The sequence below is a fragment of the Argopecten irradians genome, chromosome 6, assembly GCF_041381155.1.
Source record: "Argopecten irradians isolate NY chromosome 6, Ai_NY, whole genome shotgun sequence".
NCBI lineage: Eukaryota > Metazoa > Mollusca > Bivalvia > Pectinida > Pectinidae > Argopecten > Argopecten irradians.
In genome coordinates, this window is record NC_091139.1 from 6,084,649 (window position 1) to 6,109,745 (window position 25,097).

General features: G+C 34.7%; 2 protein-coding genes across 2 annotated transcripts; both read left to right on the plus strand.

The window, feature by feature from the left end:
* Window positions 1-1,305: 1,305 nt before the first annotated feature.
* On the plus strand, window positions 1,306-7,670 carry LOC138324798 (NXPE family member 3-like). The gene is made up of 4 exons (XM_069269949.1): window positions 1,306-1,441; window positions 1,787-2,449; window positions 5,712-5,761; window positions 6,846-7,670. Exons 1-4 carry the CDS (start codon window positions 1,341-1,343, stop codon window positions 7,631-7,633), a joined length of 1,602 nt encoding a protein of 533 aa, XP_069126050.1. The 5' UTR covers window positions 1,306-1,340; the 3' UTR covers window positions 7,634-7,670.
* A 146-nt stretch (window positions 7,671-7,816) lies between these two features.
* On the plus strand, window positions 7,817-24,712 carry LOC138324797 (organic cation transporter protein-like). The gene is made up of 9 exons (XM_069269948.1): window positions 7,817-10,842; window positions 16,202-16,370; window positions 16,829-16,932; window positions 17,232-17,380; window positions 18,986-19,154; window positions 20,235-20,456; window positions 22,025-22,251; window positions 23,376-23,563; window positions 24,100-24,712. Exons 1-9 carry the CDS (start codon window positions 10,700-10,702, stop codon window positions 24,361-24,363), a joined length of 1,635 nt encoding a protein of 544 aa, XP_069126049.1. The 5' UTR covers window positions 7,817-10,699; the 3' UTR covers window positions 24,364-24,712.
* Window positions 24,713-25,097: the final 385 nt, after the last annotated feature.

Here is a 25,097-nt window from a genome sequence, read left to right on the forward strand (position 1 = left end):
TTATCACTGTTGACATATCCTAACCGGACACGTGTCAGATTGTATAAAAATATGAAAAGGGAGTCAACCTAGGTAGGAAAAGTCCGAAAAGTGCGGAAATTGTATACAGTAGGTCCTATATTATATATTATGCTATATATATAGTGTAATGTGGAAAAAAACCAAAACTAAAACAAACCTGCCATCGATCTCTAACGTTTTCCCAGCTGCCGCTGTTCTTCAGGAGATGTTTTTATGTAATGTGGATATATATATATATGAATATATACACGTTTATTCATAGGTATCACAGATCATAACATACATGTTGCATCTTTTTATTATCATTCTAATTCTCAAATGAAGTTAAAGTGAAATAAAGTTGTCTCGTTTATTTTTTTTCACAAAAGAGTTGGCTCCCCAGGTATTTATGAAATGCTGAATTTTAACTACATTAAGTAAATTAACTATATGATTATTTATGGGGTTTATTTATATTGAACGGATGTGGATGACTAAGTTGTTATAAAGAGAGAGTGATGTAAGCTTGTCCAAAATAAAGTAATGAAATATGACAATGGTGTGGGAGTCCTTCTGTGAAAGTGAAATCTGTTGGTATTTACATGTTATATTGAATAAAATGGGTTTTTTTTTTTTGAAAAACTAAAATTTTATTACCATATTCACGGGCTTCAGTTTCCAGAACTCGTGGGGGTTCTGTCTGTGAAGCCATGACCTTTTTTGCCAAATAAAAGTATAAATATAAATTGCTTATTTCCTGTTTTTCTTTGACTATTTCATAACGCATTATTACAGCTCAAATATAAAAACTGTAAATTATGATTTATTCGCACATATATGAACTCGATGTATCAATATCGAAACTTAACACAATTTAACACTGTACATGGATTCGTGATTCAAATGTACAATAATAATAAAAAATAAAGTTACCGCTAACATAAGTATACACCGTATATGTTCAGCTTGGGTTATCAATGTCTCTTACTCTTTCGAACTTATTTGTGAATAGTTAGCTCACGGTTAAACCATGCTTAAAATAAAGCCGTCAACACAATAAAGAGTTGGGGGTGACACTTTTTAAAATGCCTGTTCACGTGGAAATAAAATGGTATTATTTAGGGCCAACTTCTCTTCTTACGATTGCATTGATATTATAACGCTCTAGTTGATCAACACAATATACGCAACCATTCATTGTTTAAAATAAAATAAACATTAAGTATTAAATGAGGCATGGCTTATGCCTTTTATACAAACATGATTTGTGACTGCACCAGTCGAGATTAAAACACGTAGTTTTAAAGCCACAGTATTTGTCGTTAACATCATAGAACAACATGACAGATTCCTTCTCAGTCTCCTTTCGACGGATTATCATCGGTTCTGTTTTTACAACATTCATCTTGTTCATATTCGCAACATTATATGGAGTTAAACGGTTTGTATTAAGAATATTATATTGTATTTTTAATATTTTCATCAAACTGTAATATAAATGAACGACCGTGTGTTCATTATTTTTTTAATATAGTCCTTTTTCACCAATTATAGTAAAATTGTCTGTCTTGGCCAATTTATTTAGAGTTCAATCGATTAGATTGTTTTTCTCATTTTAAAAAATTACACTGTAGAGTTTGCAGATAATTGTATGATTGTTATTTACGGCAGACACAAAAGAGAGATCATTTCAGGTGAACATTTTATGTAGGTCTTTTAATTTTACAAAAAAAGAGTGTACATATAATTATTTGTTTTAATTATTTTGAACTGTTTTGAATGACAGGTTACATGGACTCGATCTCAAACCCACCAACGAATATGATTCAAATTCTACGATTCCGAAAGGAGCTGCCATGAAAACGATAAATAAATATCAGTATACCGACTTCGACAGTTATCTTTCATTAGTGAATATATCAACCTCATTGGTCATTGTCCGGAGGACAGAGTTCAGAGTTGGAGATGAGATTACAGTTGATATAGTGTTGTACAATGGACGAGGAGAACGTGCTACAGTAGGGGGTGACATGCTCAGAGTCTGGCTCCGGGAAACCACTCTCAAGGCCTCGGTCGCCGGATACGTCATCGACCATGGAAATGGTTCATACACCGGAGTCGTCAAAGCTATGTGGGCTGGTAAACCAGAACTGATGTTTGCGATTGGAAATACAAAAGAGCACATCGGGATTTTTATGAATGTTGTTCAGAAATATGGAGTAATAGAATTTTTACGAGCAGGATTTACAAATCAGAATTTGACTGAGAACACAATGTGTAGTGTTATTCCAAATATTCCCAATGTGAAAGAGTACTGCAACTTTACAACACTAAACTTCAACATGTCCTTTTTCTGTGGCAAACCGAAATCATTGGAATGTGAAGACTGGACTGTGTATGAGCGAACAGGAAACCATTCGTGTAGTAAAGAACACAAAGCATTTTTTCGGTAAGAAATGTGATGTTGCGCTCATTTAATAGTCAAAATCCTTCAGATGAAAATAGTAATAACAATTCTTTGAAACTAGAAAACGAAAAGTAAAATTTGGTTCATTGTCATTTATCATTAAAACTACTACTTATGATGGATACCATTGTTTATTAGAGGCATTAAGCATCCTTCAAATTTTGGGAATATAGAATTCGGAAATGAAGGGCTACCAAGTTTGTTCAAATAAATGACCTTCACGTTCATTCAAGGTCACAGGGTCAAATAGGCTAATTTTTCAACGAGTTCTGGTCAATAACTAAGAGTCCTAGAGCCCTGATATTTGGCATAAAGCATACGGGGATGAAGGTCTACCAAGTTTGTTCAAATGAATGACCTTCATCTGCATTCAAGATCACAGGGGTTAGATAGACTAAAATATTTAAATATTTCTTTGTAAATAATTATGAGGATTAGATTTCTGATTTTGGACATGCAACATACTATCTGATGAAATTAAAATAAATTACCTCGACCTACTTTAAAGGTCCTAAAATATAAATAGAAACTTACAGCTTCAAGTATGGAGTTCCTTGTATTGCTTTGATTTTTAGCCATTACTGTATACTGCATTGTATATATTAGTGAGATGGCCGTTAAGGCCCATGGGCCCCTCGATTATATTCCTATTATGTGTGGGTCACACACATCCTCGATACTCCAGGGTTTACTTTCACTGCGGTTTTCACTATGACTATCGGTATATCAACAGGGCAGTAGTACAATAGCGAGGGGTTTTAATTTGGCACTACCGTCCATATTTGCCGTAAATTAACCATTCCTTAGATTTTTGTTGTGACAACCATCTCCATTAAGCTGTAATGTCTTATTTCGTTAGATTTTATAGTTTAGGGAAAACTGTTCGATAAGCTTTGTTAGCAACTCATTAATTTTCTATTGCCGGACTAACGACAGCACTAGCCAGTCTGGTCTTGGCTAGCGTGGAAATCAATACCCCCAAGTTGCTTTGCAAATTAAGCAAATTTTGCCAACATAAGTGATCCCGATAAAGGAATGTTTTGGGTTTTTTATCGATATACCAAGTGTAGAGGGCCTTTTCGACATTTTCATGCGGAACACTTTGGTGTCATTTTCTATTTTGTCTGCGTACTGTTTTAAAATATCACCACGATTTTTCAAGATCGTAGTAAGGATTGTCGCCGGAATATTCAAATTAGCTGCAATGTCCTCCTTAGCACGATATCCATTGTCAGCTTCTTGTATTATTTAGCATTTAGTTTACGAAGTCAGAGCTTATTCCTTACGACTCGGTGAAGCCATTTTAAAACGGACAATTGCCGTAACAGTACGGGCGATGAACATATATAATTTGTGTTTATAAAAATGTATGCAGCAACTCCAAACAAAACAAAGCAATGAAAAGAATGTTAACACAACCCTCTTTATTGTTCTTACCTGTGTGGTGCCCTTACCTAGACCAAAGTATTGATCGTATACATTGTACACACGTCTACATACACGCCATCTGGTATTGTGTGGGTAGGCATTTTTTGAAGTCGCTCAGGTATGTCGACTTCCTTTGGGCGAATATGTAATAGAGAAAGTAATACGTTTACCTGAGCAGGCCTAAAAGTTGCTTCTTTATAGCCGTAAATTCGTTATAAGGAATTCGTTGTCTGGTTGAAATATTTCATAAAACGTTTAGAAATATTTTGGATGAATTCAAATTATTGCGTCATAACAATGAATTCATGAGAGTTCGTTATAACCGTGTTTTATTGTAGTAACCCCTGGAGTATCAAGAGTGGGTACAAAAGAGAGATGTAAATGTATGCATCAAAACTGCATTTTAACAAACATGACATAAACAGAATTGGCATTTAACGTATCAACAATCAAATGTAGTATTAAAGTTTAACTTATATAGATTGTTTATGTTATTGAGAAAAAACGCAATAATCAGAGTGTACTCTAAACATGATGCGAGTACACTCAGATTTCATATAATTACTCCATAACATAAAACAAATATTCAAAGTAATCCTTATGGTTAAATCTTCTATAGAAAATTTCTTAATATTTATTTTAATAATTACGCCGTTATATCAGCCAATCAGGTGCCACGTTACAAACGGCGACGCCATTTTTTTCCTTTATGGGCTGATAAAGTAAATTTGAGAAAAAATAGAATTATTGATAGTTTCTTTTGTTCGATCTTACATAAGGATGTATTCTTCTGAGGTTTCAGTCCCGTTGAACTCACGTTTCAACATAGACCAAAGAAGTTATGAGATTTTCAAATATAATTTATCAGTATCTGTAGCAAGTTGCCAGATGCAAATTTGTCAAAAAATTACATTTCTAGTTTTAGTAGATTTTTTTCATACGGGGATTTAAAGAAATGGCCCATTTGGCGGCCATTTTGAAATTGTGTCTTTTTTCGCTTCAAGTAGAGCCACAGTTTTACCATTTTTTATTGAAATTGTTTTTACTTAAATTATCACTGCGACAGCATTTTTAGCTGTATTTAGCTAATTTTTGCTGCAAATCGTTACTAGGTTCGTAGTAATTAAAATATTGAGTATTAATATGTGAAACGATACACTTTTGTGACTTTATATTTACATTGAATGGTAATTTGGGCACTTTTATTTTTTACTCTAAAATACTTAAAAATAGCAAAAATTCAAATGGGGCAATAAAGTAAGCACACTGACCCCCAATTTTTCTTCCTGATTTAGAAAGAACAACCCTTTCCCTATTGATATGCAAAATAATAACAAAAGTTTAATACCAGAACTTTTTCTATACAGGGTTATATATGGCAAAAATGGCTGAAAATGGTGCATTTTGTAGCACAAAATTAAGGGGTAGGGGTAGCATATGTCGTTATTTTGAGAAAAAATATTAGTCTAATTGATCAAAACTGGTATATTTTTTAAGAAGAATACTATAAAATGAATTCTACAAACATCCATACATATCAAACACCTCATCAGGAAATTATGGCTTTAATCTCTATCTTATATGGTCAAAACGGCAAAATTCCCATAAAATCCAATATTTTGTCAACTAGGTGTCTTTGAGTGACAAAAGTTAAAAAAACGAGCACACGGATATATGTTGTTTCTTCCATTTGCTGTTATGGTATGAACTCCATTTTCCAAAAATCTATATGAGAAAAAAAGTTTAAAACAAGAAAAGTTTGACTTCTCTCTTAAACGTTAACTATTATATATTTGTACACTTTTGTATTTTACAGATCTTATAGATACCTGAAGAAAAAAGTTACCTTTCTAAAAGTGTCTAATAGTAAGTATTGTCAATGGTCGTTGGTATCAGTCGATGGTGCTCCTTTTAAAATAATTTACTTTTATTAAATTTGATTATCGTATACTTGTTATACTTCATTTTCAGGGCATTGCCTATGGTAAAATGAGTGTTAAAGAAAGGCATTGACTATGGAAACATGCTCATGAAAAAATTGTTTTAAAGGCACTCACACAAAACAAAATCAAAATGTTAAACATCAGAAAATATGAATCGATGACCTAAGATGACTTCAAAACCAAACATGCAATATTTCCTATATAAATATATGTTAACAATGAATATTCATCTCGCTGTGTTCTGTAGTCTATTGGGCGGTATTATGGAGACTGTGGGTAGGCTTATAGGAATAAACATTTGAACAATCATACAATTGTTGAAGAAGTAATATTTGTGTAGTTTTAACACTAATATTGTTACTTAAAAGTTCAGCTATATATATATATATATATATAGAAAATCAAACATTTCAATCACGCGTCACCACATGGATGACGTCATCTCTATATTGATGTCGATATCGTATACCGTACAAATGGGCACAGTTTCACAAACATTCCGGAATTCTTGAACTTTAAAGTCCCCATTAGAAAGCATTACAGAAGGAGTTTACCTTCAAATCTTTAACACTTTTCTATGGAGAATTTTAAATTAAGAAATTCTTCAAAGTTAAGAAATGTTTGTAGACTAGGCCCTGGAAATTTTCGTGACAATGATGTTTTCGCTAATCCCTAGGAGCTTGTCGCGGTTGTCAGAATTCAATTCATGAAATTGTAAGGAATGGGATTTTTGTATTCATTATAGGCAGGTCGTTCAATCCAAATCCAAAAAATATCAAATATCTACGATTTTAGTCAAAATCAAAATCGTTAAACTTTTGACCCGCGATTATGAGTAGCCATATCTTTTTCTCTAAGTGTAGTATAGTTATTTTTCCTCGCAAAACAATCCTAGCTGTATAGTTGTTTTTTTCTGGCGACCATGTACCATTTAATGACAGTTTTTGTTTTGTTTTGGTAAATTGAACCTTCATTGATTAAATATACTGCATTCTATTTTGCTTCAGAACTTAGCTACGCCCGACACCCCAATGTTTCCTGCCGAAACGTCAACAGTACGGTCACATGGCATACTCACGTGCCCACTGGCTATTTCTACAGTGGTCAGTGGAAGTCCTTGATCTGTAAATCGCTCCTACAGCGACGGTACATTCCATATCAAAGGTGCTTGAGGAACCGCCCAGTGCTGATGACCGGAGACTCTACAACACGGAACTGGTTCAAGCCTCTAGCACGACTGTTACGTTTAAGCATTACGGATGGTCGACAGGAAATAAAGGACAAGGCATGGCACAAATTTGGTGAAGCTATAAAAACTAGTAAAGGATTATATTTATACTGGGCGCCACATGAAATTCCGTTTTACAGCCTTGAACAAAACAAAGATAACTTTCGATCAGTAGCCTCAAGAATAGACGCACTACCCTCAAATAAGAGCCCTATTGTTATAATGCATTGGTTCGGACATCTAACAAGAACGACACCGCAACAGTATAGGGACCATGTACGAAGTGCTAAAGAAGCTGTACTTCGACTGTTAAAGCGTTCACCAAACTCAGACATTTTCATAAAAGGGCCACACTCTTTCACATATAACATTTTTCTCGAACCGTTTGATTATTTAAGCAGAGTTTGTAAACAAATATTGTATGAGGAGTTCCGGGATTTGCAAGATAAAGTTTATTTTATAGACCAATGGGACGCCACTGTAGGAAATGGAAATGTGGATATACACCCTACGCTTCCTTTCTTTAATGAGATGATGTTAAATTTTGTCTTTTCATTTATTTGCTGATGTCTTCAATTACCATAAATACATGTTCCTTCCCTCTTCCCCTCTTAACTTGTTACTAATTCTGCATCCTAGATACTCCAGGGGTTACTATCACTGTCACCATATCCACCAATAGACTATGTCATAGCTGTCCTGAAGGCATTTAAGGAGAAGAAAAACTATTGAGATACTACAAAGTTGCGACGTTGAATTTAAGATAAATGCGGTGTACCTTTGTTCGATCAACCGATTTCTTTTGATGAGTATGTCAATATGTAAATTTTAATATGTGTACGAGCTATCTCCATTTAACTGTTCAGCTAACAGAGATTTGGGAACTGTTAAGAACACTTTTTATACATACTTTAAGAACTGTATTTATTTAGTCATGAGTGGCATCCGATTATTGATGATGACGATAATGAAACTTTTTTCTGATTAAAAAGCAGATCTGGGTTTGAGTTAATCAAAAGCAATACAACGAATATGTGTTGATCTGGCCAGTCGGAAGCTGTTCGGATCGGATCGTCCGAGTTTGTTGAGAAAATATTATGTGATCTAAGTTGTATCATGTCAATTTTGTAATATAATATGGATATAGAATAATGTGTATATCTATATGAATGACCTATAGCACGGAATTTAACAGGCAAAGCAGGATATAAAATGTCAGAAATAATTACGAAATGTTATTATCATCACCAAATTTTAGAAATCATATTATCGGCGAAATAAAATAATATAAAATATAATATGTACTGGTCAGGAATTAGAACATCATGCAGTTGATAAGGTTTATGTATAGAATCTGTTCTAGCATGCGTTGGCGTGAAGATATGACGCGTCTATGCATGTCAGTTAGTTAATGTAGCTGATAATGTAAACTCCAAGTTGAAGGCTTATGTTAGGCAAGCCGTAGGTCGATGGTTTTTCTCATGAAGCTACACTTTATTTGAAAGAATCCCCCACAATAATGAATTAGTTTTATCATGACGTATATTGTTGGTTGTTAAGTGATTTAAGGATATGCTAGGTTTATAAGGCTGAGGGAAGCCGGAGAAGGATAAGCTACTGGAACACCTTTATCATGTAGCCAAGGCAGGCCGGTCTCTTACCGGAGTTTACTTACATAATGTATTTCTACAATCTAAAATGGAATTTGTTTAAGGGGTTTGGGTAACGTCCTATTGATAGCCAGGGTCATGTAAGGACGAGCCAGGTTTGTTGGTGGAGGAAAGCCGGAGTACGCGAAGACGATTGAATAAGGTCTTTAATTCGAAATCCTGAAACAATTGAATAGACGTTAGATTTCCCACTTGTAAATTTTATCACGTATGTAGTATACTAGTATGATAAAGTCATTTTTGACACGGTGTGAAAAATATAAGGATATTAAAATGTCGCGAATTAGAGTGAATACGCGAAATTAGCATACTATACTGCATCAGATAGGCAAACCACGATATCTCTCCTAGATACTGTTAAACGTCGTTGATTTCGCTAAATGGTTGTAAAAGTAACTTTTAGAGGATAGTTTTAAAATACATAGTCAAATATTTACTAATAGTATACCCTATTATATTCCATTATATCTATTGCGCTCAGCTTGGGGCTTTTAATGTCTAATACCAAGTGTCATTTGCTGATTTGTATGTTTAAAAGAAAAAAACTATCGGAGTAAGCAGAGAAAAATCATCCAGCTACGACTAGTACTCGACAGGTTTTGTTCGGTAGTTCCGAAATCACAACTAGACGTTAAAACGGTTAGTAGACGGCCAGACACCTTAATCATTAACTTCCGTAAGATTCATTTGTCTTAACAATTAATGTATTTCCGCTGACGTTAAATTCCCATCATCATAATCTCTCTTGTCAACCATTGTTGAAATGTTATGAATGGCATTGCAATTCAAAAAAAAATGAAAGAACATATCTTATTTTTATTGGAAATAAAATGTGTCCCTAAAGAGTTAATATCGTAATTCATAAATGTTTATGTAATAAAACTAAATAACGTCAATTAATCCACTGTAGATAGTGTACAGACATAATTTTATGATATTTGAATATTACTTTATGCCAGCTCAGAAATTCCTCTAGCTATCTAAATTCTGACCTTTTTCACGATCATTTGAAAGGTTCTCTAACGTGTCCTTATGGTCTTGGTGATGAAAAAGCTGAACAATATGTTTTTATATGTTCATTATTCAATGGCCAAGATCAATACTCAGAACCAAAGTACACAACCCTAATATTCCCCATTCGCATTTTAACACAAAAACTCTATTACATGGCTGTGACCATTGTGATGAAGAAATGAATACACTGTACATATGTTGTAATGTATATCAGACTAAACATCTGAAACTAAAAGATTTTTTGTTAGATTCTACACTAACATAATATTCATTCAAGATGTAATATGTTTGGAGATGGCTGATATAGACTTTGCCAAATCCATTTGTATTTTATTAGCAATAAAGTTTGTTGAAATATGAAATAATTTTACCATGAGGTTAAAAGTCTCAAAATGTTGTTCGGCACTTCGCTTCAAACACTTTTTACAGCCACAGTCACATGCGCATAAAGAACTCGATGGGCGACATCAATTATTTCAAACTTCATAAACAACATATCAGCAGTAAATAGTAACTAACTGTTTTCGTTCCCAGTGAACTTTGGAGTGAGCAAGACAAAATAAGTTTGTCGTGAAATTCCAATCACTTCCAATTTCAATTTGCATTTTGACAACATTTATTTATGGGACAGTGGGCATTACTTTCCGCCTTGGAAGAGAAACCTTAAATGTAATAAATTCGAGTGTTATCGGCGAGGAAGGACTCGGCATTATCATACCGTACACTATACATCCGGCGAGGAATAAATTGGAAGTAAACGATCTTACCTAGTCCCAAATATTTCATAACAGTGTGGATTCGTTATCACAAAAAGGGATTAACACTCACATGTTCCCACACCTGAGTTTTAAAGTAGAAACTCAACACTACCGGTTTACATAATCCATAGTGGTCTATTGAGATACTGACTCAGATCAATTGTTTATCGTAAGAAACAATAGAGATCATTATGGTATTTGATGATGTTATCAAGGAGTTGGGAGAATTCGGTCCTTACCAGCGACGACTAATGGTACTTGTGCTGTTTCCTCAGATTCTGTTCGCGCTACAACAGATGGTTCCAGTTTTCATCTTATCTGAACACTCTCACAGGTAAAAAAATATCTACGATTCTTTTGAAAGTTGCTTGATAATTATAAAAAAAAATCAATTCGAAAGTATTGTGATCTTTTTCCTTTCAAAACTTCTTTAAGATAAAATAAGATATCAGTATAATAGTTTTATTGTATCTTTTTAGACTTAATAACGCCATGCTTACATAATATTTTGATCTCATGGAACGAAGCTCTCTAACCATGGATTTCAAACTGGAGTATTTACACAGTAATTCTATATATTTGTCTTTTCCTTTATAATCCTGCATTCATCGAAAATTGTCAATATACTTCAGCAACCGTTGTAGTGTCCAATATAAAACTAACATTTTATTACGTAAGCAATACGTGGTAGGTTTCTATATACCTCTATACACCTTGGTATTTATATAATCTTACCATCCTAATTTAGGACATGTTAATTAGGTCGTTGGGCTAGTTCACAAAGGCGATATATTGAACACTTTAGCGATGACAGCTATGTCACCGGATTGTGCATTACTCAAGGCCACCCACGTTACAACTGTCAAACCCCTAGATTCATCATACACGGTTTTATTTTCAAGTTAACATATCATCTCTTCAGATAGGACCAGGCCTCAGGATCATAAAACAATCTTAAGTCCAATACATTCTTAAGTTTAAACTTGGCCAAATAAAAACGACTCAAATTATTTCATGAACCTGCAGCCAGGTTACCCAAAAGAGCAACCGCCCTCTGGGCCTTCATTGACATTCTTATATCAAATGAAGTAAGTATTCTTCACATGAGCACTTTCAAAAGATGTCTCTACATATTACTTTACGCCTTCCGCCTCTGGGTTGGAGGTTTTTCTCCGGGTACTCCGGTTATCCTACACCAACAAACCTGAGACGTCCTCTTAAATGACCCTGACTGGTAATAGGACGTTAAACTAATAAATCAAAGTTTTAATTTACGTTTGACTCAATTATGTAATTGTCATTTAGAAAATGATGTGAGAAATTATTATTTTACTCTAGCTGTATATTCAAGACTTTCTAAATAGCTTCGGTTATGATATCTGGGTTCCAGGGAGTTAGGTTGTTATCAAATTAAAGGGGTTTTAACCTGTCAATGTCATACACATTATTAAAGACATTAATTAAAAATTAGAAATTAAGATTAATTAATGCAAGTATTTTTCACATTAGCATATTTAGCTATTATTTGATCCTCATATCACTTGCTATCGGACATTATTTTACTAAACTTCTATTACATGCTTATTCAAAATATGTATGAAACTGTCCTTTCCTTCAGCTGAATAGTAAGCTAAGTGAAGGATATCATTACATTCTTTCGTTTTGATAACATTGTTGAATGCAAAAAATATTTATCTGAAAATTAGCCATATAACTAACTAGAAGTACTCTAGAGTTAAACATTATTCTACTACTTAACAACTGATGACTCTCGCTGCATTGTACAACGATTTTGCACATTGTTGATAAACGCGCTGAAAAAGCTCGGTAGGTAGGTATATAGGTAGGCATATCACCTTTTAATAAATAGATAAATAGGACTTCATACTCTTGTTGAGAAGGGCTAACAACAAATTTGTTACCTAATGTTTGATTTGCATCCTTAAAAGTTCAAGTTTTATTTACTTTAAGTGAGCACCTAAGTTGGATAAATGTATATACAAATATATGATAAAAAAATACATCAAAAAAGATCTTACAGTGATACGTTCTTTCCAATCATACAACTGAGTATCACTTGACAGATTGGCGTTTCCGGAATATGTATGACCGGTCGCAATATTTCCTTTGGAGATTAGATAGTGCCCTGTGCCGTATGTTCTGATTTTTAAACTTGTTTTACAAGACATGGTGATGTGATGACACATACTGATTTTATTTTGAAAGTGTATTCTTGTATCATTATAACAGATATAATTGAAAGACGTCTTCTTACTCATATTTGACAAACTTAAAGGCCCGCTACGTTATCGAAACAAAAATTAAAAACTTATTAATAACACATAGAAACGTCACAACATTTATATTCATGGTCTACATAGAAGTGACGAAAGCCATTTAATTACTTTTAAGATATGCCCACTTCGTTGTATCCAAGTGGCTTGTTGCACCTGACGTCGAAAAGTGTTCCTATCTGGATCAATTACTTCTGATTTCTCTTGGCACCTTCATGTAATTGTTGTATTACATAATGATAATCTGTGGTCGCACATTTATTATATACAAATGTATAACTCTGTTAGGGTTCATATTTTAGGAGATGTCTTTCTCACATACTTGATAGGCTTATCATGCGGTTGCTAGGAGAGACGATTAATAGAATAATTCCCCTTACATTGAGGGTAGGAAAATCTACCCGAGAAGGAGATTCACGACTCTCTAACCCAAGGCTAGCCGAGGGTAAAACTGTCGTAAAAGTTCGTGAAAGATTTTGTCCGCTAAAATTCGGCTAATCTCAGGTTACCAGCCAAAATCTTCCATTCGGTTTGAGATATCCTTGTCCAATTTACAGAGTCATGTACGATTGGTGTACTTGAATACGGACTCTAAATTCTAATTAAGAATTGAATATGATAACCCTGAATGTACTATTCCTCTCTTTGGATGAAACTGTAATTAATTTTGTCGCTCTTTAAATTGCATATCTAAGATGTCTTTATGCTTTATTTAATTCCTTATTTCTTGAGTTTGTATGAGTTCAGGGAGAAGCGTGTGGGTTTGTATGAGTTCAGGGAGAAGCGTGTGGGTTTGTATAATTTCAGGGAGAAGCGTGTGGGTTTGTATGAGTTCAGGGAGAAGCGTGTGGGTTTGTATGAGTTCAGGGAGAAGCGTGTGGGTTTGTATGAGTTCAGGGAGAAGCGTGTGGGTTTGTATGAGTTCAGGGAGAAGAAGCGTGTGGGTTTGTATGAGTTCAGGGAGAAGCATGTGGGTTTTGTATGAGTTCAGGGAGAAGCGTGTGGGTTTGTATTTCAGGGTGTGTATGCGTTCAGGGAGAAGCGTGTGGTTTGTATGAGTTCGTTCAGGAGAAGCGTGTGGGTTTGTATGAGTTCAGGGAGAGAAGCGTGTGGGTTTGTATGAGTTCAGGGAGAAGCGTGTGGGTTTGTATGAGTCAGGGAGAAGCGTGTGGGTTTGTATGAGGAGAAGCGTGTGGGTTTGTATGAGTTCAGGGAGAAGCGGTGGGTTTGTATGAGTTCAGGGAGAAGCGTGTGGGTTTGTATGAGTTCGGGAGAAGCGTGTGGGTTTGTATGAGTTCAGGGAGAAGCGTGTGGGTTTGTATGAGTTCAGGGAGAAGCGTGTGGGTTTTTGTATGAGTTCAGAGGTATGAGGAGCGTGTGGGTTTGTTGATGCGTTCAGGGGAAGCGTGTGGTTATATGTCCAGGAATGGTTATGAGTCGAGAACGGGCGTTGTTGGGGGTTGATGAGTTAGGAAGTGGTTAATGAGTCAGAGAGAAGAACGTGTGGGTTTGTATGAGTTCAGGGAGAATCGTGTGGGTTTGTAAGAGCTCATGGAATAGCGTGTGGGTTTGAATGAGTTCAGGGAGAAGCGTGTGGGTTTAAATGAGCCCAGGGAGAAGCGTGTGGGTTTAAATGAGCCCAGGGAGAAGCATGTGGGTTTTAAATGAGCCCAGGGAGAAGCGTGTGGGTTTGTATGAGTTCAGGGAGAAGCGTGTGGGTTTGAATGAGTCCAGGGAGAAGCGTGTGGGTTTAAATGAGCCCAGGGAGAAGCGTGTGGGTTTTGTTCTTATATCCTGACCTATTAGCAGGTAACAAAATTGTTTACGAAAGTTTTATACTGTATGCAGTGTCAATGACGTGGAGTGTGACCTGCTTAATCTCTTTGTGAACCCTTCTTTACCACATGCTTTCTTTCACATACGTTAGTATATATTAATTGAAACATGTTAAAGCGAATAGTTGGATAAACAAAGGCTAAAGTCGGTAAAAGTGGTGTTAATATATCCAGTGTAATTTCTTATGAAATAGAAAAATAAAATCTCCCATCAAAATCGCTCTGTATGCGAAGAAATTAATATATATTATAGGAATCCCAATACGTCTTCCCGACGGGCTAGCAGTGCAGTTCACTCTTAACATATCGTGTTGACATATCCACGCAGCCTCGTTTTCAAAGAGTTAGGCGAATTTATATTTAGAACTGTGCTAATTTTACACGGGGCTTCCCCATAATTTTAATGGTCAAAACTGGACACCGTAAGCAGAACTTGACCATCATTATGGTATACAAGGACTTTTGGAAGGCCAAAGAACGCATTAAGACTGGTTTCCTTTGCCCGACTATTCGCTTCAACAACATATCCAAATGTATTCTGAATACGTCAGTTGGTTTGATGTGAAAATATAATGTTTTTGTATGTGTATGTATATATATGTTTCCTTGAATGAGAAAAGTGTTTAAACTAAAATATAACTATTGAATTTTACCGCTGTATGATCACCATATAAAGTATTAAGTTCAGTCAACCAACTTACTGTAAACCAACTGTCTTTCGTGGCTATTTAATTTCGCGGTTTTCATTTTAAAACAAGTTCGTGAAGATTAACATTCGCGGATTTTAAAAATTGACTGGACATTCCTTTTATTATAAATGATGTAGATGTAAGTTCGCGGAGATAAACTCTCGCGAATTTACTTGGATCGCGAGATTCGTGAAAATAAATTGCACGAGAAAGAAAGTTGTGTTACAGTAATTTGAAAAAGGATCAAATAAAATACAACTTCAGTTGAATATTTTAATAAAATTCCTGCCGAAATAGCTTATCATCCAAGATGTATTATATAATATGATGAAAATTTATCATTTTTCTTATTTCAGCGTTTATATTATTTTATAGTTATCCTCTTCACCTTCTCCCCCCAGTATATTAGCTGATCCAGTTCGAAATATATTTTGATTTAAGTTACGAAAATAATTATCTCTTTTTGTGTGTCGTCGGTACCATACTCATCCTCGATACTCCAGAAGTTTACATTACTTACGATCTCTACACCCCTGGACTATCTCATAGTAAAACGGAAGGCAGCTCAGCGGAAAACATCTGCACCAATCATAGGCCTGCAAAGGTTTCCTTTGACGATTACAGAGAGTGCGCCGTCCAGCTTCAAAGCCAAACACTCAACCACAGTGTACCGTTGTACCGTTTTTTGATGTACATCAATCGACAAAATTACCTGTTATGTTGCCTCCAGTTTTACTATGAGATAGTCCTGATGTGTAAAGATCGTAAGTGATCGGAACCCCTGGAGTATCGAGGATGTATCATACCTTGATTTGTTCTTCCTTCCGTCCATCGCTGGCTTCCATTTAATTAATATGAGTTTTGAATATGTTTAGATGTAATTACGACAACAGGACTACAAACCTGTCCAATACACCTGACGTCCAGTCGTTGTCCACGTGTGACGTCATCCTCCACTATAATGAAACAAACACCACACAAACAGAGGCCTGTTCATCCTGGACATATGATACAACCCAGCTCACCAGCTCACCGATATCAGATGTAAGTTTGACCTTTCAACAGAAATTTTATCTGAATAAAGTTTTTATTTATTTGAGTATTTATGAGTTACCCGTGAACTATATTATTAACCATTTCTACCTCCCCCCCGCCGTGTAACTTAAGACCAAATGGCTTACGATGTGTTTCGTCAAAATTAGATGTTGGATACTCTAATTCCTTCATTAGCGTGGCAACCTTTTAATTACTGAGAGTTTTCCAATTTTTTTTTGTGTGTGTTTGCATCCGTTATCAACGATCTGAGCATAACGAAAACAGATGCTTGGCACATTTTTTTTCGCGATTCATTTATGCCCATAAAATACTCGAAATTTGATCGCGCGCGAAAATAAGTTAATTTACAGTACGTGGATTTATCACACAATTAATTATTTGCCAATATATTCAAATAACATTTTTAGTAATTTGTCCTCATTTTAACTTTATTATTTTTATTCTAGTTTGATCTGGTATGTGAGGACAAGATATTGAGAACCCACGCCAGCATGGCTTTTCTTGGAGGTAACCTAGCCGGCGCACTGGTCCTTGGATTTGTCGGCGATACGTAAGTACTTTTATTAACTCAGTATAAACAACAATATACATTAAAAACAATTTTAGTCAGTGTGGTAGTAAGAACAATTAAAGTATGAATATAAAGACATACCATTTAATAATAAAGTCGAATCTTTCATTCTTAAAAAAAAAGATGTAAACTATTGCAGATATTTATAAAATAATGTATTGTATTTTATCATTATATTTCTATATTTTTTCTGTCATTTTTATAGACTATTTGTAGTATTCACCACTATCTGGTTTAAACTTTTGTATCTTCACAATAATATTCATTACTTTCTTCAGATTTGGACGAAAACCAGTGGTTTGTTTCAGCATCATATTTCTCGTATTCTCTTCTATCGCTTGTATGTGGTCGAACAACTTTTATATGTATGTCATCATGAGATTTTTATCTGGATCAGGGAGCAACATAGCAAGTATGAAAATAATAGGTAAGTCACATGAAATGAATGATTAAATCAATGCCAAATTAAAGGCGGATGAGTATACGGTTTGTTCCTTTGATGTCCTTCACAAGGATCGAATAACGACACATTATATGGATTTGAAATTGACCTCTTCAGGCTTTGGGGTGTATATATCGTAAGTGATTGTAACCCCTTTAAATCGAGTGTGGTTTGAAACATGAATTAAAGTTTTAAGTGCATAATATCATAGTTTGATGACAGTGCATTCAGTATTTGGCATCTCATAAAATTTACAGAGTCTAACATGGGTTTGTCAGATGGACAGGGATATCTCAACCCGAGCGTAAGAGTTTGGCTAGGGGTAAATATGAGACTTGGCTAGGGTTGATACTGTAGTCAAATTTTACACATGAGTTGGCATACACCTTTCCATCTGACTGGTCCATGTTTGATTTGTTCCCACATTATGAATGTTCGGTTGTTTAAAAGTATTTACATCTCGCCATTATCACAGCAACGTCCTAATGCGTCAACAAAGAATTGATAACATAGTATTCATTGTTGTTGTCACTGTCATTTACTGAGCTGTCCTTTCAATACTTTAAAAACCTTTGGATTGTCCTATCGCATGCAACCACGAAACAACCCCATCAAGTATGGGTAAAATTTCCCTCGGTCTCCAGTATCGCCGAATTACTGAATTTCATAATTGGACGTTATTGGTATTCAGTTTCGGATAAGAACATCCTGGAACGGTGTATAATGAAGTATCAAAAGTTAATTCCTAACAACTCCCGAAATTTAAAATTCACCAGATGCAAATGCCTATCAATGATTTCCGTAAGATTAATATCATATTAAAGTATATAATTTGCCATTCAATGTACTATGCATACCAAAGAGAAGGTGAAAAGCGAGAGAGAGCTGTGCATAAAAGTGCTCTGTGAGAAAGCGCCGAACGAAAAGAAAAGCGACTTTAGAATTGAAATTTCGTTTTTCGTCTTTTTAAACGTGGTGAGATAGGTCCGGATCACATAAGGAATACATAAGTAAGAAGTCTTCGAATTGCACTTATTCTAATGCTGTTCTGAAAGCTATATGTTGCTGCTTTCAAAGTTTTTACATTTACTTAGTCATTACATAAAGGTCAAATTGTGTTAAAATTGTTCATATTTTGGGACACTATAAAAAGTAAAATTAGTAGTATTGATGTTGGTTTTTTTTTTTATAAAGAAAAAGTGGCCAATCAGACAGGTTTTATCTCACAAGCTAGTCTTACTTAAAACGTCGTCAACTCTTGAGCAATTTTACCGCTTGGTTAAAATACCCCTGATATTTAGAACTAGTGACAGTGAGGAACATAAGGATAAAACATAACTATCAAGGATCTGTCAAAGGAGACATAAAATTAACACCCTGCCACGATGTATTCCCTCAAATCAGTCTGTATCTATTTACTAATTTCAAAAAAATAAAATAATTCATTATTTACATTTATAATTCATGTTATGTACGCATGTAATAAGCTATACTCAATTTTACTTTATTGTCATAAACTATTGACAATAGAATGATTGAACTCATGTGTACTACTGTTGTTTAAACTTTTACTTACATTTCTTTTTACAGCTATTGAGATGGTCGGTCCGTCCTGGCGAGCTCTGGCTGGTATTTCCACAGAGATTGCCTTCTGTGTAGGGGAGGTAATTCTATGTGGACTGGCCTACTACATTCGTGACTGGAGATATTTACAGCTGGCTATCTCAGCCCCGGGGGTAATCCTTCTTCTCTATTGGTTGTGAGTTTACATGTTATGAAATACACTGAATTAAAAATGTATGCAGATTAAAGAGGAAATATGTCAATTTTGATCATCTACCACCCCTCAGTCCAAAATGGGATAATACAGTCTAGTGGTATTCATCTATGTCAAACTAATGCTTAAAGATGCTCCACCAATGACGAATGGTACTTTTATCTCTTTCAAAACAGGACAGACGAATTAGTATACAGTATTTCTTCAGTTACAAAAATTACTTACTTTGCACCATTGCAAAGTTTTAACTTCTTATTTTAATTCAAGATAAAAATATCAAAAACAATTAATTGCGTCCCGAAAAAGTTCCATGGCACTATGCCCTATATGAAATTATGTGCTGATTGTGCATGCACCAAAAGCAAAATAAATGATTTTATATGTGTATTTTTGTGTTAGTTACACACATAAAGACGATCATACATCAGGTATTTTTCGAATGATAGGTACCATTTATGCTCTGTCGGCGGTGAAGCATCTTCAGTAAAATATTGGAAAACATTTTAAACTAGATTACTGGAAAAATTCTAATAATTTATATTTTACACAGCTCTTCAACAAAATAATATGTATTCCAATTACATTAAAATGAAAGCTTAAACGATAAAATGTTATGTTTTGAATAATGTCCATCATGCTCTATGGTATTTTCTAACAAGGGGATGATCGAGGGGTTTAAAAACCAACAACATTCCTTCTTTTCTCTACTATACTTTTCATTATATCATTTTTATATTATATTTTGACCTAAATTACTATTCCTTCATTGATGGGAGTTTCCGAGTCTTCGATGTAAGATTTTTCAACCATATTTGCATAATAATATGAAAAAATCAAGAAATACAAAACCCGGACAAGTATTCGCACACTTGATAGTTTATTGTTAAATGTTTCTTCCAAAAACAAACTTAAAAAAAAATCTTATATATTGAAGAAGCATTTATGCTTAGTCAACGCTCTATGTTTCCAGAAATCGGACTCAAACAATGGAGTAGAATGAGCAGTGTTGGAAGAGAGGTGATGATTTTCTAATACCGGCCGTGTGCTTTGTTTAATTTGTAGTGTTCTTCCAGAGTCGACTCGATGGTTGTTGTCCCGCGGTAGGACGGAAGAGGCTTACGAAACAATCCGAAAGATGGCCAAAGTTAACAAAAAGCCGATGCCAAAACATCTAGATGCCAAACCGCCAATAAACCAGAAGAGCCACGTGGGATTTAAAGAGATAGCACCATTACTTCGGTCCCGGAAACATTTCATACGGTGGCTCATCAACATGGTTTTGTGGTAAGTTAATGAAATATTACATCTCGACATTCCCATCAAGATTAAGAGTGACTATACGACAACTTCTTTTAATCTTACATGATATAGACGTCTGCATATGACATATGTAATACTGATTCAGTATTACACATACGGAGCTGTCTAAGGAATCTTCTGATCTATGTGGGGTAGGTGTCGGTGGCTTTTCTCTGGGTACTCCTGCTTTTATCCACCTTCTATACCTCCATGTTCTTAAATGACCCTGGTTGTTAATGAGACGTTAAGCAAATATATCGACTTGAATATCCGAAAACGATGTGGGTAAAGTAAGATATACTGTCGATTAGAATCACCTGGCGGTGATAATGACGTCGCGGAAATCACGGCAACATGACTACTTTGATGATATGTATTAAATCATAATTTCTACCGGTGTAATTTAGCTGCTGTAACATCATTCTCATTACAATACTTTAATTTGTTTTCATTGTTTTTATACGAAATCTGACTTTCTGATTGACTAATTGAAAATTAAAAAAAAAAAGTCCGATTATTGCTCGAAAAGACGAGTTATCGTGACGTCACAATATTACAGACATACAGACATTTTTAATTTCATTGGGTTATAAAAAATTGTTTGTAATTTTTTTTAATCCCAGCGCTATTCGGATTCATAGAGTTTGAAAATATACTCCTATGAAATTGAAAACAAAAATAGACATCATTATTCTTAAATCAAGGGGAAATAAATTCGTGATTGGTGCGTGTTCTGATGAATGGCATCTAAGGTCAAACCTGTCTATAAAGAACACACACAGGTATATGATTAAATATTACATAAAACCTATAGGAACCTTGTCGATAAATACAAATTATTAAAGAGACAATTCGGTCTAAGAGTACATTAAAACTTGCACATATTTCGGAAACAAACCAGTTCTAATGGAAATTAAATTAGCTGGTTTTACTGTGATTTGTCAGAAAAGCCCTCTGTAGTCAAATGTTTGTGAAATGTTCAATCGCCATTACACACAGCCTTGTATGCCGAACCCTGACCCTTGCCTGTGTAGTAAAGATTTTTTTTGTTTAGAACTACTCAAATTGCTCTTACAGTTGTGTTAACATTATTAGACGCATGTTCTTGTCTATAAATAATTTCACCAACTCCTCAGTGTTTATGTATTGCATTTGTTTAACGTGCGTGACTTTGACTCGGGTAAAGGTACAGCATACATGTTGTACCTGCTTAATCGTATAAATCAACGATTTGGAATTTCAATGGTATTATTCAAAATACTTAACTATGTTGTGAAATTTGTCACTATTTCTTGCCATATGTTTCTTAAGGAATGTAGAACAATACATTTATGTCATATTTTGCTTCGTGGTTATGTAATGAATTAGCCTCACTGAATTGTCCCTTTAAGATATAACCATACATTCATGAGTGCTCGTTACAGCCGTGTTTTACTTTAATATCAATGTCAAAATGGTCTTTATACAAAGGTCACATTGTAATATAAATGATCATTTGGTATCCGAAGAAAGTATGGTATTCATTCTTTTATGTGTTACAATTTATTTTCCAGGTTTGTTCTAGCCACATCATATTATGGACTCACATTTAATGTTGGAAAACTGGGTGGAAACGTGTATTTGAACTTCCTGATATTTGCTGTAGTTGAATCTGTCGGAGCCATTGTAACATTGTACCTCAACAACCGCTTCGGCAGGAAGCTTCTGAACAGTCTCGCCTTGTTCCTCACGTGTCTCCTGTCAGTTGTATCACTGCTGGCGTCCATGTATGTTGAAGATGGTAAGTTCACTAGTAAGTCTACCGGTATCAAAAGCAAAGAAAAATACCTAAGGTAGGACAGTTGAGACATTCCATAGGTCGACATCTTTATAGTTTTTGGAAATACTCATATTTATTCAATGTTTCTTGATGATACGTGCTGTCTGAAAGTTTACTCTAAGTTAGATAAAGCCTCGTTGCATCAAAACTAATCAACCAAAAAAGGAGATGGATTGTCCCGAAAAATGTTTGCGAAGAGGTGGATCTTTGTTGATAAATCAAATAGTCGATCTTAGAAATGTCGGCCGACATCATTAAATATATTTTAATTGTAGTTGACATTTCTACCTCCTCAAGTAAATGTTACATTCGAAATGTGTATGTAATAGTTATGAACTTCCCTAAACATATTATAAATTCGAATCGAGATTGCACAAGTACTTAAATTATTAGAGTATGTAAAAAAAAAATTGGCTTGTCCTGGTTAAAATAATAAGTATATGGGAAAAAACTTGTGTAATCTCGATTTTTTTAAAAATTTTATTAAGGACAAACCAAATGTTTTTACATATTTTAATAATTAATTTTTCTTTGTTTTCATACCAAATCTGGCTTTCTGATCGACCAATAATTTTTTGCAATCATTATCACTATGAAGAAAAAAAAAATCCGAGAATGGCGCGAAACCCCGACGTTATCGTGACGTCACAATAGAGACATTGACGTTGCGTATTGAAACCACTATAATATTACATTTTGAAACCACTATAATATTACATTTAAACATACTTCATTTTATCAAATAGAGTATAAAATTAATTATAAGTATTGATGTCGATTCTCACAAAAGTTTGCAAACAATTTTTTTTTCATACCCCGAAAAAATTAAAAAATAGTGACACCAATGCTTAAATAATTTAAGCACTTGTGCAATCTCGATTCGAATTACAAACTCTTAAGAAATATAAACATATATACAACGTTGACGAGTTGTAAGTGTAGAGTAGCTGTATGGTGCATTCAAATAAAATAAAATCCTTTACCTTAATAATAACAATTCATTTTTCGAATTCCTTTGCATTGACTATCGACAAATATATATGAGATAAGTGGACAATAATTCACATTGATGTGACCGTCCACAGAAAACACGAGGAGATGGATTCTGATTAGCTCAGCTACACTAGGAAGGATGAGTGTTTCTGGGGACTTCGCTAACGTATTCATCTTCACCAGTGAGATGTTTCCAACCTCCATCAGGAGTTTCGCAGTAGCCACAGCCAACATATCGGGGATGATAGGAGCAACTGTTGCCCCATATATCGCAGACTTGGTAGGTCCTACGATATTACTTATAACTGGTTATTTTCGCGGGTATGATATTTCGCGATTTTGTGGTACATTGATATATTCGTGAAACTATGATTTGAGAAATATTGAGAAATAGTTGAATCATATATATTCTGATTCACGATAATTTTCTTAATTAGTTCAAATCACGAAAATAACCGATTATACGGTACTTTATATAGCACCACCATGTGTTAAAATATTACATAAAGGGCATTTTTTTCTACTTTTTTTTCAAAAATGAATATACCAATGTAAAGAGAACACTACCCTAAGTGGGATAAATAAGTTCCCCAACGTATGACGTATGTTATCTATCATGTTTAACTAACCTCTAGCTAAACCTCATGTCTTTTCAAAATTTGAAAATCAACTAAAGAGAGTTGAACATAATAAACGTCACTTGTTGGAAAATATATTTTTGCCGCATACCTCTCCTAACATCTCTATCAAAATTCGATATTCTTTTATTTTAGACTTTTTGAATAAAATACGTTAAATATATTATGTTTCTTCCAGGGACGACTTGTAGACAGCAGATTCGGTGCTGCATTGCCATATGTCGTATTTGGTGCATTGGCCATGGTGGCTGGAGTTATGTCCCTTGTTTTACCGGAGACGCTTCATAAAAAGCTCCCAGAAGACATGAATGACATCAAGATCAGTGTTACTGATCATTCAAAGCGTCTCGCCATCATAAAACTGAGTGACAGTAAAATTACTGCGGAACCACGCACCCAGTTTACGATGGTTAATCTGGGCTCTAAAGGGAGATCACCCTGACAAACGTTCTCTTTAAATCAGATCCAGATTTTACAGGATTCTTGCCATATTATGTATAGTCTTGTGTATATATATGTTTTATTTTTCTACCTAAACTATAAAATATAATATTATTGTCTACATATTTGTTGATAGAACATCGAAATTGTTAGATTTTATTTATAGTTCATTTGCTTGTTATTTATAACGTTATATACATGCATATAGAATTTGTACTTTATTTCTTCCAATAAATTGTTATCCTTATTTTTTTCTATTCCTTTTAATTTAGATTTTCACTTCTTTTTTACTACATTATAAATTGAAATTACGTGTTGAGGACTAACCTCTCAATTTAACTGATTTACTTATACAATGATGCCGCGGTGGCCGAGTGGTTAAGATGTCCCGACATATTACCACAAGCCCTCCACCTCTGGGATGTGGGTTCGAATCCCATGTGGGGCAGTTGCCAGGTACTGACCGCTGACCGGTGGTTTTTCTCCGGGTACTCCGGCTTTCCTCCACCAACAAACCTGGCACGTCCTTACATGACCCTGGCTGTTAATAGGACGTAAAACTAAACAAACAAACTGATTTACTTATACAATGATGTGTTAATTATACCATTATCATTTGAATCTTTGTCAGCTATTGATGTCGCAAGTATACCATCATATGGATTCAACATAAAAGTGATTCTTGAGCCATATTAAATTCCTTACAATCACTAACACTAATACCACACTTAGCAT